This window comes from Pongo abelii, chromosome 1 (assembly GCF_028885655.2).
Source record: "Pongo abelii isolate AG06213 chromosome 1, NHGRI_mPonAbe1-v2.0_pri, whole genome shotgun sequence".
NCBI classification, from domain to species: Eukaryota; Metazoa; Chordata; class Mammalia; order Primates; family Hominidae; genus Pongo; species Pongo abelii.
In genome coordinates, this window is record NC_071985.2 from 70,055,363 (window position 1) to 70,071,266 (window position 15,904).

The window sequence follows — 15,904 nt, forward strand, 5'->3', positions numbered from 1 at the left end:
TTAGATTAGGCAACTCGTTGGATTACATGTTCCTCTTAATGGCACAGAGGATGTGTTCCAGGACATGGTGCTTGCCATTATCATTTGGTACTGCTGCTCACTGTGTTGGTCCTATGAGTTTCTTCAGTCTATCAATTTCAGGTCAGGGTGGTCGACATCTTAACAGAGATGCCTGTAATCCTGTCAGATAGCATGAGATTGCATGGGACCTCTGCGGTTTGGTCGCGCATTTACCGCGCCTGTCGCTGGGTCAGACGACCTGGCAGTAGAGGGTGAAGGATGGAGAAGGCAGAAGGCAGGGCACGGAGACTACTAGTCCCAGGATTCCACGGGCGCCTTCCGGCGGAAAGTGTTTGTCATATGGGCGGGGACCCTGAACGACGTTCGGGCCGCGGCGGCCGCTGGGTGCAGCCGAGCGGTGTGGAGCGGAGAGAACACTCGGAGGGCTCTCCTGATACTAACAGTTTTACCATTTAAAACCTCGCCAGAATTTGTAAGTAAACAAAATGACTATGCAACTTTTCCATGTTTTAGTATTGAAACTGATATCTTGAATTTTTCAAAAGGACTTTCAGAAACGGTCCCTCCCCACCCCCACCTTCGTACCGCACAAACGGTATTTTTATTTTTATTGTTTTTGAGACAGGTACTTGCCCTGTCACCAAGGCGAGAGTACAGTGGCGTGATCATAGCTCACCACAGCCTCATACTTCTGCGCTCAAGGGATCCTCCCGCCTCAGTCTCCCAGGTAGCTGGAACTACAGGCCCGCACCACCATGCCCCACTAATTACTTTATTTTTTATTTTTGTAGCGACAGGGTCTCACTGTATTGCCCAGGTTGGTCTCGAACTCCTGGCTTCAAGCGATCCTCCCACTTCAGCCTCCCAAAGTGCTGGGATTACAGGCGTGAGCCACCACGCCTGGCCTCACTCAAACAGTAGACGAGGTAGGTTGGGGGTATATTTTTGTTTTGGGATAAAAAGAAACTGAATCTTATAAATATTAAATGGGTTAAGATGTGAGTAAATTTTTGGGTTTAGACTTTAAGGTGAGAAGCAGAATTATTTTAGGGTTCGAAATGTAAGTGGGAAATTTGCCTACTAGTGTAGGCGGCGATTATTCCATGCCCAAGATGCCTAGGTTCTCGACATTCATAATCTTAATCCTGAAAAGATAATACTTAAAAAAAAAAATGGTGCTAAAAAGGGCAAAGTTGAAGTTTTAGTAAGACCTCCTACCATTTTGCTTACATATTATATATGTACCATTCTCCCAATTGTATTTAATACCTGATGAAAAAGTTTGTGCCTTTTCCTTCTTTTAACAAAGTTCATAGTATTCTCTACTTTATGAGTAATGCTTAATTATCAGACTTTATACTGTTACACAGATCCAGAAATGAGTTACATAGATTAAACATACTGGCTTTGTTTTACCTGTCTTTAGGTTTTAACACATTTTATTTTGGATCTGTATGAGAGATCCTTTCTTTGTTTTAAGCTGTGGCAGTTATCCATGTTTTTTGAGCTTTATATTTTGAGCACAAGATGAGTATATAAAGGGCTGGTGGAAACATTTAATAAAAAAAGGAACTTCGTGGTAGAGTAACTACAGATGTTCTTGGAAGACTTTGTGTGGATTAGAATAGTTTGAAAAACTAACATTTGCTAGGAAAACTGAGTGCCTGTCTTCAGTAATGTTTATTATGCTGAACGTGCAGTCCACAACTTGATTACCTGTTTTTCTGCTGGTTTGTTACGCAACCTTGCGTGACTCATTTAAGAACTATTTTATCTAGTTTCTTTCCTAATGTAGAGGTAATGCTAGCTTGAGAGCTTCAATAATTCATAAATAAATTAACTTCAAAATGTAGCTAATTATTTGAGGATTATTGGGTGTTTTAATAATGCATTGTATTTTGTATATAACTTATTTTTGCCTAAGAAGTAATTTCTGTATTCCGTTCATTTCCATGGAACACAGAAGTCAAAACTCTATTCCAGGAAAGTCCACACTTCTTTGAAGTGCCACTTGAATTTCCTGAAGGAATGTTTGCTTCAAGAAGCCTTGTCTGCTTTATCACTTTGAGGTTGTTCACTAAGTCAACTGCAAAGGCCCATAAACTTGGAGATTCGACAACTTCCAAAAAAATTTAAAGAATGAAGAATTGGCTGTTTTATTTACCATTTAGAATTTTGATTGTGTTAAAATTTCATTAATATTTCTACATCATATGAACTACTGGATTAAACTGTGTCCCACAAGAAGGAATTCATAGGGCGATCATATATTATCATAAATTTTGCACAGAAATCAAGCACTTGGGAATAAGGAAGGGTGTCCCTAACATTGGTAATGAGCATAGACTTTGGAGTCATGGCTGGGTTTGAATTCCTATTTTGTCACTGTATGGGCTGTTTTCCTCTTTACTAATATTTAAAGGAGCTGGCACATGATTTTTTTTTTTTTTTTGGTGCCATGGCTCTGGTATGAACTGTGCACATAATTTTGGTAATCGAAATTTCTGGGAAGAAAATTCACCTATAACTCCACTACCTCAACAAATCAAATTGTTTGGTTTTTAGAGATTTTCCTTCAGCCCTTGACCATGAGTATCTATCATGTAAATGTAATGACATTTTTGGAAAAAGTCCAATTTTAAAACATTGGTGTCTTCCGGGGTTTTGATTATATAAATGAAGCTGTCTGGTTTTGCCTTTAATAGTTCAAATAATAATTATTTACAGTTTTTGAGGACTTCTTTTGTGCCCCTGTGGTTGCCAGTACTGCACATTATCTCATTTGATCTTCACACTGCCTCTTTCATCTAAGTACTATTATTCCATTTTGTAATTAAGAAAACCAAGGAAAAAATTAGCCGGGGGCTGGGTGCAGTGGCTCACGCCTATAGTCCCAGCACTTTGGGAGGCCAAGGGGGGTGGATCACTTGAGGTCAGGAGTTTGAGACCAACCTGGCCAACATGGTGAAACCCCGTCTCTACTAAAAAATACAAAGAAATTAGCTGGGCGTGGTGGCGGGCACCTGTAATCCCAGCTTCTCGGGAGGCTTGAGGCAGGAGAATCATTTGAACCTGGGAGGCGGAGGTTACAGTGAGCTGAGTTCGCGCCATTGCACTCCAGCCTGGGCGACAGAGTGAGACTCCATCTCAGAAACAAAACAAAAAAACAAAGAAAACCAAGGGCATAGAGAGAGAGAAACACCAAGTCAGAAGCTGGAGCAGTCATTCAGGTCTAGGCAGTCTGACCTTAGAGGATAGTGCTATATTGGGTTCTATATTTGTAGATTTGCTTTATGAATGTTAGGTCGTATTTGTAGATTGGAGTTGATCCTGGAGGCTGACTTATAACTTTCTTTGTATAAAAGTAACAATATTTACAGTTTTTTGTTTGTTTGTTTTTTGAGATAGGATCTCTCTCTTATCCAGGCTGGAGTGCAGTGGCACAATCACGGCTCACTGCATCCTTGACCTCCCAGTCTCAAGTGATCCTCCCACCTCAGCCTTCCAAGTAGCTGAGACTATAGGCACACATCACCATACCTAACTAATTTTTGTATTTTTTGTATGAACAAGGTCTCGATATGTTGCCTAGGCTGGTCTCTGAACCGTTGGGCTCAAGCAGTCCTCTCCTGCCTGAACCTCCTGAAGGGCTGGGATTATAGGCATGAGCCACCATACCTGACTACAGTGTATTTTGAAGTACTGTATAAAGGTACTTTATAACTATTTTTTTCTTTTATTTTGTTTTTATCTTTTTTTTTTTTTTTTTGAGACAGGGACTTGCTGTGTTGCCCAGGCTGGAGTATAGTGGCACTATCATGGCTTACTGCAAACTTGAACTCCTGGGCTCAAGCGATCCTCCCACCTCAGTCTCCCAGATAACTGAGACTGCAGGCACACACTGCCACACCCAGCTACTTTATAGTGAACACCAGAGTCATCTGGCAAATCTGTTAAAACATAAATTCCTGCAGGAGGCTTTCAGAGATTCTGGTCTAGTGGGTCTAGGTTGGAGCCTGAATTTGTACTTTTAGCAAGCTCCCAGGTAATGCTAATGATTCCCAGCTAATGAGTTTAATATAGTAAGGAAACAAACACTTGTTGTCCATATCGTTGGCTTGATAGTTATACCCCAGTAGCACTGAGCATTCAGATCTTGGTTTTTAAAGGAACTAGGACTTTTTAGAGAAGTGGCTGATTTCAGTGCGGGGGCAGAGAAAATACAAGATGAGCCTGAAACATCTTGTGGTGCTTAAAAGTAAGGAAATGCTAGAAAAAGTTAGGGACCTTGTCAAAAGGACCCAAGAGCCAACTTGAAGGAGTTCCTGGTATCCAGGTTGGAACAATTTGAGCAATAAAATGAATAATGATAGTATTGGACTTTAACCCATAAAATAAAATGAGTTCATACTGATATTGCTGAGTGAATAAATAAGTAGAGGAGAAGGGACAACTCTTTCTAACAGAAGAATTCCGTTTAATAAACATAGAAGGAAAGAAGGAAATACAAAACCACCATTAGGGAAACAGTACCATAGTAGTTGTTGCAGACAAAATCCAGTTAGAGGACAATCAGAATATTTACATAGTCTCAAAGTATCTCTCCCAGGATAATTATTAACTACAAAGAAAAAATAGTAATCTGACAGTGGAGATACTATGTTAACAAAGTGATCAAGGTTAACATCACCAGTAATGAGACAAGGACACCATGAACCCAAAGAGGCAGTGAGAAGGACACAGCGGCATTTCTGTGGCATTTGTTATTCTTGCCAAAAATGCATAATCTTTTTATCTTTCTAATCATGATAAAATACTGTAAAAATCTAAACTGAGGAACATTCTACAAAATAACTGGCCAGGCCAGGTGCAGAGGCTCATGTCTATAATCCCAGCACTTTGGGAAGCCAAGGCAAGAGGATCTCTTGAGCCCAGGAGTTCGAGACCAGCCTAGCAACATAGCAAGACCACATGTCTATTTTTAAAAATTAAAAACAAAAACCATCAAACCCAAAATAACTGACCAGTATTCTTCAAAAGTGTCAAGGTCACAAAGACAAGAAAGGGTCACAAATGACAGGTAAAGACTGAGGAACTGTCATAGACTGGACACTAAGGAAAAATAACAACTAAAAGAAATCGTGAAATCTGAATATGGCCTCTGGTTTAGTTAATTGACTTGTACCAATGTTGATTTCTTGTTTTTGATAACTATGCTTTAATTATATAAGATGCTAGATGAAGGATATAACGGAACTGTGTGCTATTTTTGCAACTTTTCTGTAAGTCTAAAATTAGTTCAAAATAAAAAGTTTAATAAAAATATGTTGACTTGAAGTAGATACTAAAAGTGATTAGGGAAGTTGAACTAAACCTGGCAGTCAGTTGTGCCACCCACTATCAGAAATCTTAGCAAACTCTTAGATCCTTTGTGCATAGCTTAGTACCTCTACGTGGTCAACCGAAACTAGAGATACAAGTCAGAGGAGTTGGGAGGGAGTACGAAGAAGGGTAAGTAGGAAAGGAAGGCTTTCTGTACTCAGAAAATATCTATAGAATTTGATCTGCGCCAGGCATTCAGTTCCTGTGTAAAAAAACAGTTCCCTAAGGAAGTAGGGTGCTTTTTGTTCCTAGGCTAGTACTTTTTCAAACTTCCTTTCAAAAATCTAGAATAAGTCACCAGTTAGTGAAAATAAAGAGAAACGAAAAATTGTGAAAATAACAATGCTGGGATATTATGACAGTGGATATGGTACAGAGGAGTGGGCAAGACTTAGAAATTTAGTTTTAGACAGACAATAAATAACTAGCACAAGTTATAGAAATACCTAAGCTTGGCACCAGATCTGACTGTTGAAAGTTGTGTATTAGCCTTAAAGGTTTGGCTGCTGGTGTTTTGAAGTGAAATTGTAGACAGAATTTGGACCATGGGCTTTTGGAGCATTAGAGCAGCATAGATAGAAATGTACCAGTAAGTTTCCAAACGAGTTGTTCTCCTTTATGGCCATCCCCCTCAAAAAGTATGGTAGCAATGCATACACACCTGTTTTGTTTGTCAGTTCCTGGGGCAAGAGAGAGGAGAACATTCTGCAGCTATTTTCTAACCTTGGATCATATTTTTTATTTGGCTTCTCTGTTCTAAAGAGGGAACAGTGTGTGTACTAAATAGTACTGAAGATTGTCATCCATATGCCTTCTCTCAGTGATCTCAAGATAGCCAAATTAAAAGTAGTTTCTCACAAAACAAGTTGACTTTTTTTCAGGAGCATTTTATTTTCAACAAAAAATTATTTTAGATTATATGAATTCAAAAAGAAGAATGATTCCTTTTTTCATACTCCTTAATCTCTCATTATCTAAGGTAGTTGTGAAATAGGAAACTCTTAAGATTTCACTTTGTGTATAAAACTTATTGGAGAAACCATCTCATACAAAAAAAGTTATGATTATTGATCAGCCTTGACTGTAGTACCCCCTAGAAGAAAATATTTAAAATGGGAATTCAAGAGAGTTTAAAGCATTTATACTTTTTCTATGTGCCTATCTTGATTTTATGTATCATATGAGGAATTGGTTGAGGCTGAAGTCTAAGGGATAAATTGCCTGGAAAAGTCATTCCAGTCCAGACTCAGTCTGAAACTTAATTATTATGCTACCACAAAAAAGAATAAGGGAATTTTTATGTATTGAAGGCAGATTTGAACTTACTAACATACATTCAGGAAATAGCAAAGAACAAGATAGACTATTGAGAGAAGTTAATTAAAAAGTTGCCATGGTTAGTTGATGTAAATTTCAGTGGATTAAATAGAACTACATTTTCTATTTAATAGTGTGAAAGTACTATTTTCTTTTCTAAATTTTCTTTTAATAAAGTTTCAGGAAGGATCTTAAATTTATTTTAGTTTACATACACAAAACCCCTGATTTGTATTTTCTTTTGTATAGCATTTGTGTAGTAGAGAAGCTCCTCAAATTTTGTTTTTTTGCCCACTGTTTTTAGTGAAGGAGGTTTGAAAATACAGGCATCCCAGCTTCTGCTGTGGGCCTCCCTAAATTTCCTGTGATCTCTACAGGGGATCTTTTTATATCCCTCTAGGAGCCCTTAGCCTTCACCTAAATCACTGCTTCCAGTCTGGATGCCCTGGACATCTAGAAGTCCTGAATGATTGTTTTTTCTGTATCCATAGTACTTGGCATTGGGCCTAGCACATGGTGCACTCCTCAAATAAGTGAAAAATTATGTTTAACGATCATAAAGTAATGGTAGTTCTCAAGGTATTTTTATTTAGCATTTCTAAAAACCTAATGATAGTCATATACTTACCTTAAATCAGTTGCTTTGGACTTAAGCTAATGAAGTTGAGAAAGGAAGCCAGTTTTAGGATATCCAGATCTTTCCAGCTCTGTGTTATAGGGACATAACGTATTTTGTCTAATTTAAAATAATGGAAGTTTTTAAACCAAGGCTAGTAGCATTAGTTTTTTGTTTTATTAGAACTTCTGTTTGGCAGATCTACATATCTGATTATTAAAAATGAGAAAATGAAATTATTACAAGACTGCAGATTGTTTGGACATCTTTCCAAAATGGGGGAGGAGGGGTGGGATTGGAAAAAAGTTACCTTTGATAGCAAAATGGTTAGGAACCATAGTGCCTAATGGTCCTGAATCATTTCAGATTCCTCTGGGAGTTTAAAAGGATGTATCATCTTTTTGGAAAAAAATGCACATGTGTATGTAAAAAAAAATTTTTTTTTTTTGAAATGGAGTCTCACTCTGTCCCCCAGGCTGGAGTGCAGTGGCGCGATCTCAGCTTACTGCAAGCTCCACCTCCTGGGTTCACGCCATTCTCCTGCCTCAGCCTCCTGAGTAGCTGGGACTACAGGCGCCCGCCACCACGGCTGGCTAATTTTTTTGTATTTTTAGTAGAAACAGGGTTTCACCATGTGTTAGCCAGGATGGTCTCCATCTCCTGACCTCGTGATCCACCCGCCTTGGCCTCCCAAAGTGCTGGGATTACAGGCGTAAGCCACCGTGCCCAGCCGTAAAGATTTTTACATGTAATTTCAGAGGATTCGGGACTCCAGGAAGTTTATCCTGTATTTTTTGGTGTGGAAGTGAAAAATTATGAGGGGTGATTTCTCCCACCGCCAATATTTATTCATAGTGGAAGAGTATCCTTTGGCTTTGTGGGCAGATTAAATGAGTTAATAGAAATAAAGTATTTAGAACAGAAAATAGCACTCCATAAGTGTTAGCTACTAAGTGTTATTATCTAACAGACAGAGGGTTACTGTATACTGTTTAATATCCTGCCAAATAAAGTTTTCTGAGTTGTATATTGCTTGGAGGAACTGTGCCTTTTTCTAATTTGTACAAAGGCGTCATGTGAAATAGCAACTTCCCTACACAGAAATGCATGCCTTCAGAGAGTATATGCTGAGATAAACCCTCTTTTGTACAACCATTAGGTAGGCTTCTTTTACCTTATTTCTATGAAGAGATGGTTGCTTAAAATTTTGTGAGGAAAACAAAGATCCATATCCTTCTATATTGCTCTTCTTTATCCCAATGTAAGTTGCCTGCTTTGCCTCTGAGCAGATTAACCGCTACTGGTCTTGTCCACAGTGTGAAAGTTTGGTTTTGCTTATTAACCTCTTTCTCTTTTAAACATTATAAAATGTTGAATAGAGATGCTGTAAGCTATTAGGATTTATGATACAGTGGGTATTCTCGTACCTTCACCCAGTTAAAGAAAACAAAATTACAATTATCTTTGAAATTCTTTGAATGCCCTCCATCCCCCACCCTTCCCTCTCCCATCAGAGGTAATAATTATCCTCAGGTTTGGACTTAATACTTCTTTTTTGTTTGTTTGTTTAAAGCTTTATTGCAGCCGGGCACGGTGGCTTATGCCTGTAATCCCAGCACTTTGGGAGGCTGAGGCGGGCGGATCACCTGAGGTTGGGAGTTCGAGACCAGCCTGACCAACATGGAGAAACCCTGTTTCTACTAAAAATACACAATTGGGCTGGGGTGGTGGCTCATGCCTATAATACTTTGGGAGGCTGAGGCAGGCAGATCACCTGAGGTTGGGAGTTCAAGACCAACCTGACCAACATGGCGAAACCTCGTCTCTACTAAAAATACAAATACAAAATTAGCCGGGCATGGTGGTACATACCTCTAATGCCAGCTACTTGGGAGGTTGAGGCAAGAGAATCACTTGAACTCAGGAGGCGGAGGTTGCGGTGAGCCAAGATTGCGCCATTGCCCTCCAGCCTGAGCAAAAAGAGCGAAACTCCATCTCAAAAAAACTATCCCTGAACAATACATTAATTTTATATCCTTTTGAAACTTTATGTAAGTGGAAAGTTTATATAAGAATGTGTGCATGTGTTTATTTTTTTCCTTGTGCTACTTGCATTTTTTTTTAAGCTCAACATTTTTGAGTTTCATCTATGTTTATAATGACAGTATCCTATTGTACAGCAATATCTTGATTTATTCATTCTCCTGTTCGTGGCCATTGTAGCTGTTATTTTGCTATTACACAGTGCTACCATGAATATTTTTATTCATGTTTTTAAATGTACAGGTGCAGTTTCTCTAGGGTATGTGCCTAAGAGAGTGCAACTGCTGAGTTATAGGAAATGCACATCTTCAGTTTTACTAGGTAATGCCAATTCCAAAAGTGATTGTACAGATTTATAGTCTTGTCATTAGAGTATAAGAATTCAAGTTACATTTTATTTTTGTCATTTATTCATTCCAGAAATATTTATTGGACACTATAGCCGTAAACAGAAAGGTAAAATGTCCTGCTCTCAGGGAGTTTATATTTTAGTGGAGAAAAATAGCCAAAATAAATAATATAGCAAAATGGTACCTGTTTTATGTGAAAAAAATAAAGCAAGCATAGTACTTGTCATTGCATTGCTGATAGAGCCATATGGGGGGATTTGAGGCTAAGGGGATGGGATATAACCATCCTGTGTTTCAGGTGGTGATTGACATGAACAGAGATGTAGGTATGAGATTGGTCCTGATGCTTTCAAGCAGATAATGGTATTGAAGCTGTGAGTGTTGGGGTGGGGATGGGGGTTAGGAATCTTGCCAGGAGCATTTTCCCAGGCCCCTCTCTTCACTCCTACTCATCCAGTAGCTCTAAGGCTAAAGAATGAGTGAGGAAGCTGATAATGGGTGGTATTATTCTGAGCATTTGGAGTTCTGGGGCCCCCTGTTGGCTCTTGCCTACAGAGGTTTAAAGGACCAGGAGAGGAGGGAAGACTTGTCTGGAAAATATGGAACAGTGGAGTTCTCTTGATGCAGGAATACTTGGAATTCTGGTGCTTGTTTGATTCTTGAAGTTGTAAAACTGAAGGTTGGGGAATGGATGGAATTATTCAGAGCACTTGGAGCTTTAGGGCTTTCTCTTGACTCCTACCAATAGAGTCCTCTGGGAGGAGTGGTTTTTGCTATAGTATGTGGAACCCCCTTTGTCAGTTAGTTTTTGTAGTGTGGTAAATATGAAATAGCATCTTGCTGACACTACAATAGTATCTTGTTGCATTTACTTGATTTCACTCTAAAAATCTAAAATCTGATCAATTAAATGTCAGACTTTTTATTTTTTATCTTCTGTGTTTATTGGGCTCCACCATTGTGGGAGTTTTATTCGTCATCTCTCTGTACCATGACTAGAGACCCAAGATTTAATTCAGTAGCTGAGGCTTTCACTGGTAGCTCTTGTCAGCAGACCCTCAGGGAAATCTATTATGCCCCGTGCTATCAGCACCAAGTATCTAGTCATTGAGTCGGAAACTGAACTTTTTGTCCACTCTGCCTGAGGAACTGAATTAGTAGCCCTCATCCGTACGTTGTTACCTAACCTCAGAAAACACATACACATCGGTATGTCTACATTGACTCTATTTCACCCGCTCTGGGACTTCCATCAAAATAAGGGCCCCATGTTGTCGTAGCACTATCAGAGGCTCTTCATTCGCCTTTTAAATTTACCATTTTAAAATCTGAGAATCACAGCTATTATTTCTGTAAGGAAAGTGCTTTGGCTGACCACAACTAAGGCTATAATTCCTTCTATTTTTCAGGCCAGATCTTTATATTTTAACTCATGCCCTCCCCAGTGTCTCTCATTACTCTCACAGGATCAAGTCTCAGAATTTACAAAAAGAACATTGGAGAAAGGCATGGTATATATAGTACTCTGATTCTGTGATACTCTCTAGGTGGCCTTCTAGTTGCTCCATACATCCTATTGTCCGACCTTATTTACATGCTACATCCAGTGTCATGAAGGAATGCAAAGATGATGATAACATCTGCAAATTCCAACTGATTTACTATGCATTTTCCAAGAATAGCTCAGGACTATTGCTCAGGGCTGTGCCTTACTTGCCTTCTCAGACTGACACTGTGTGTAAACTAATAAAACTAGGTGGCGGGCACCCGGGCATGGTGGCTCACTCCTGTAATCCCAGCACTTTGGGAAGCCAAGGTGGGCGGATCACCTGAGGTTGGGAGTTCGAGACCAGCCTGACCAACATGGAGAAACCCCGTCTCTACTAAAAATACAAAATTAGCGGGGCATGGTGGCATATACCTGTAATCCCAGCTACTTGGGAGGCTGAAGCAGGAGAATCGCTTGAACTCGGGAGGCGGAGATTGCGGTAAGCCAAGATTGTGCCATTGCACTCCAGCCTGGGCAACAAGAATGAAACTCTGTCTCAAAAAGAAAAACAAACAAACAACAACAACAAAAAAACAACTAGATGGTGAGCAATGAGACTTGCCCCTCTTGATTTTTGACTTTTTTTTTTTTTTAGCCTTCAAAAGGATTTCATCCAACTTCCTGTGGTTAGCTTTTAAGAATATTATCTAAAAACTATGTAAGCTTTTTTTTTTTGGATGGATTGAAACCTATTATGGAAAGGCTGTCATCATTAATGTTATCCCATACATTATGGGGATACCATATGTGGCACCCATTTCACAGAAGAGATGTACAAGAGATCGCTCAGTTTTACCAGGTTAGACGTGATTATACAGACCTTATTATTCCCAAGGTACACGTGGAGTAAAGAAGAAATATAGTCCTAAAAAATTAAGCTATTCCTAGTATAAATGATCCAGAATTCTTCCTAGTGCCAACGTATCAATTGGTTTGAACCCATGTTAAATAGTCATGGGAAAACCCATGAGACATTTCTTATCTGCCTTAACTAACCTGAATAATTTCCAAATGCATGTTTCTAATAATAATGTGAACAACTGCAAAACCCATGAGTCGTCTGAAGTTTTATCATTTACAGGTATGTGACGCATTCCCAGACTCTCCAGCCAACTGAGCATCAGCTCCTTCACGGCAACTGGGTCCTGATTAATGTCCTCCCAAGACAGACTTCATTGGATCCACGCTCAAGAGGACTCTGCCAGGTTTTTCTGACCCCTCTACATTGCTATAAAGTGCCAAGGCCTTAAGACTTGGGTACGTGTGTTACAACGGCAAGAGTGCCAGCGCCAACAAAAGACCCATTGGACCTGTCAGCTCCTCTGTTTCACCAAGCAGACACAATAACCTTACCAACAAAGCAGAGTAAGCCAAGTGCCTCTGTGTGACACCACCAGCAGCTGATAACGCATAAGAAAAATATAACTAATTTAGACTAGAGCCCTATCTCTTCTTGAGAAGCTGGGATTTGGAGGAGCTATCCTGAGATCTGTACTGCTAGTAAGTGACTGATAACATTATAAACTGGATCGGTCCCTGAATTCAGAGACTGAGTTGCAATTGAGTGAAAAATAGACAACGAAATCTTGAAGAATTGCACGGAGGTGCAAGCCAAGTTTATTTGGCTCTCCAAATAATATTGGTTGAACTAAGAAATTGGTAAACGAAACCTGTAATAGGACTGGTGTTTGGGTGTCTCTCTCTGTCATTGTCTCTTGCTGTCACATTGCTGTCTGTGTTGTCTTTCTAGGTCCAGATGTTTTCAGATAATTCACATTGCCCTGATTGTGGACAACAGTGGTTCCCTAGTTTAGAACTAGGCCACTGGTTGTACCAAACTGAACTTGTTGAAAATGAATGTTACCAGGTATTCTTAGACCGTATTAACAGAGCTGATTATTGTCCTGAGTGTTATCCTGATAATCCTGCTAATAGAAGCCTTGTTCTTCCTTGGTCTTTCCCACTTGAGTGGGCTCCCCAGAATCTCACCAGGTGGACCTTTGAGAAAGCTTGCCATCCATTTCTTCTGGGTCCTCCACTGGTTAGAAAAAGAATACATGACTCTCGAGTAGCTGGTTTTAACCCTGCATTACAGTTAATCTTGACCAGAACAGATAAAACCTTAAACAAAAAACTGGGCCAAAACAAATAGCTTTTATAATTGTCAAAATTGTGAAGTCTAGAGGCTTTTGTGTAGGTAGCCCAAGGAAGATGGAAAAATAATTCATTTCTAAATCTGATCCAGATTGTCACTACTTTGGGAACTGCTTAAATTGTTGGATCTGCTTCCGTGGCCTATACATATTTTATTCACATGAATTTAGTTAGTATTCCAGCCAGACTGTTCATCTAGACTGAGGCTAATCCGTATTTCCTATAAACTGTTTTGGAACTAACTTACCACTCCTAAAAAAATTTCTGCAGCCTAATGAGCGTCATATGACAAAGTAGTCCTAGAGGGGAAGTCCTATACTGTGTGCTTCATAGTGGTATTTCTAATGATAACTTTTGTGGGAAAGCAGCCTTGTTATAGCTGGATCCTAGATTAGTCCAGTGAATTTTAATAAGAAATTACTCTTGTAAACTCACCTTATGCATTGGTCAGTAATGAGATATATATATATAGATAGATAGATAGATAGATAGATAAAATTTGTCCATATATAGCCATTTATTCATCATTGGCCCTGTTTGGCCCATCCTCAGTGTGGCTGTGAGATTATTGTTAACTGGTCACTGTCAGATAAATCACATTCTATTAGGAAACACCTACATAGGTTATGCAGAAACATGCAGAAATGCTACCTGTCCATACTTACGTGGCTTTACATAAACAAAAGACTGTCTTGTCTTTGTGGTGACTGAATTTACAACGTCCTCCCCTGGAAATGGAAAAGTACCTATCAGGAGAGGTATGACAAAAGAAATTATCAAGCCTGACTTCATATATATTACGAACAGTCTAGGGGAAGCATCTTTCTTAGAACTAAGGAGGTCTGCTGAACATTGGCCACATTCTGGACTTTCATGAAAATCATGGACCCAGAGTTGGGGTTAAGCCACTTAGAAAAAGCTGTTGAAAACATCTCAAAGGCCACTGAACAATTTTTAAATTACACTTAACATGCCAGGTATCTAGGTATCTAGTGCTTTTAGCAATATTATCAATATTATCAAGGTTCCAGCTTCTTTGTATCCTTCCCCCTTGCGAGCCTCTTTTTTTTTTTTTTTTTTGCTTTTTAAAAAATAGTGACAAGAGTCTTGCTGTATGGCCCAGGCTGGTCTCCAACTCCTAGGCTCAAGCCATCCTCCCACCTCGGTCTCCCAAGGTGCTGGGATTACAGGCGTGAGCCACCCTACCCGGCCTAGGATCCATGTTTGCTTTTTATCGTTAGGTTTTTTTTTCTCAATGAGTACAATATGACTTCTTGTCGTAACAGACATTTTAATCCCTAGGAAAGGCTGGAAGTAGAGAGCAAAAGGCTTTCTTTCAAGTCAGTCTTTTATTTGGGAATCAGGTCTTTCCCAAAAATCCCTAGCAGATTTCTTCTTACATCTCATTAGAAAGTACCAGTTTACAAGGGAGCCTGGGAAAGCTTGGCAAAGGGGAATAGGGTTAGCATTGCCTGGGTAGGGCACATTGCCTCCATTGAAGAAATCAGGGCTTTTTTTTTTTTTTTTTTTTTGAGACAGAGTCTCACTCTGTCGCCCAGGCTGGAGTGCAGTGGCAATCTTGGCTCACTGGAACCTCTGCCTTCCGGGTTCAAGCAATTCTCCTGCCTCAGCCTCCCGAGTAGCTCCCTGTAGACTACAGGTGTGCGCCACCACACTTGGCTAATTTTTGTATTTTTAGTAGAGACTTGGTTTCACCATTGTTGGCCAGGATGGTCTTGATCTCTTGATCTCGTGATCCGCCCGCCTTGGCCTCCCAAAGTGCTGGGATTACAGGCATGAGCCACCGCGCCCGGCTTTTTTTTTTTTTTTTTTTTAATGGAGTCTCGCTCTCTTGCCCAGGATGGAGTGCAGTGGCACGATCTCGGCTTACTGTAACCTCCACCTCCTAGGTTCAAGCAATTCTCCTGCCTCAGCCTCCCGAGTAGTGGGGATTACAGGTGCCCGCCACCATGCCTGGCTAATCTTTGTGTTTTTAGTAGAGACGGGGTTTCACCATGTTGGCCAGGCTGGTCTTGAACTCCTGACCTCAGATGATCCACCTGCCCTGACCTCCGACAGTGCTGGGATTACAGGCGTAGCCACCGTGCCCGACCAGGGCTCTTTTAGCAAGGAAAACGTGAGGAATGACTGGCTATTGGTGTGCAACAAATCATACTTGCTACGTGTTGTGAAACCTGAAGTTATTTGTTAGTCTGTATGAATAATGTACCCCAGAGATGCACCCTGTATCTGCCTTATGTCTCTTACAATGGAGGTTCTCGCCTGTTATATTGCTGAATAAACTATGTGAACTGCTAAATTGACTGAAGACTAGTTAGTTTATCACTAACTCTTTAATGAAGAATTTCACTATCCTACAACTCTTCCTAAAAAGTGAAAATTTACTTTGAGTGTTTTTGAGAGTAGTATTATGATCAGTATTATTGCCCCTAAATTTTTTAATTATTAGAG

At 39.8% G+C, this 15,904-nt stretch overlaps 2 protein-coding genes across 7 annotated transcripts in view; both read left to right on the forward strand.

The window, feature by feature from the left end:
- LOC103890529 (torsin-1A-interacting protein 2) overlaps nt 1–15,904 on the forward strand; it is a 40,844-nt gene that overhangs the window by 4,699 nt on the left and 20,241 nt on the right. Inside the window, exons 1-3 of one of the 6 annotated variants that reach the window (XM_063716835.1) lie at nt 376–493; nt 813–947; nt 12,360–12,778. The exons of 1 other annotated variant lie outside the window; for it this stretch is intronic. The gene's annotated coding sequence lies outside the window, so the exon portion shown is untranslated. Of the gene's footprint in view, nt 1–358; nt 494–812; nt 948–12,359; nt 12,779–15,904 lie in introns of those variants that run through there. 4 more of the 6 variants (XM_009240410.4, XM_009240414.4, XM_009240418.3 and 1 more) reach the window with 4 other exon arrangements.
- IFRG15 (interferon responsive gene 15) lies at nt 409–15,752 on the forward strand. Its single transcript, NM_001132059.1, is given in 2 exon segments — nt 409–493; nt 12,360–15,752. A coding segment is annotated over 1 exon segment (396 nt). The 5' UTR covers nt 409–493; nt 12,360–13,034; the 3' UTR covers nt 13,431–15,752.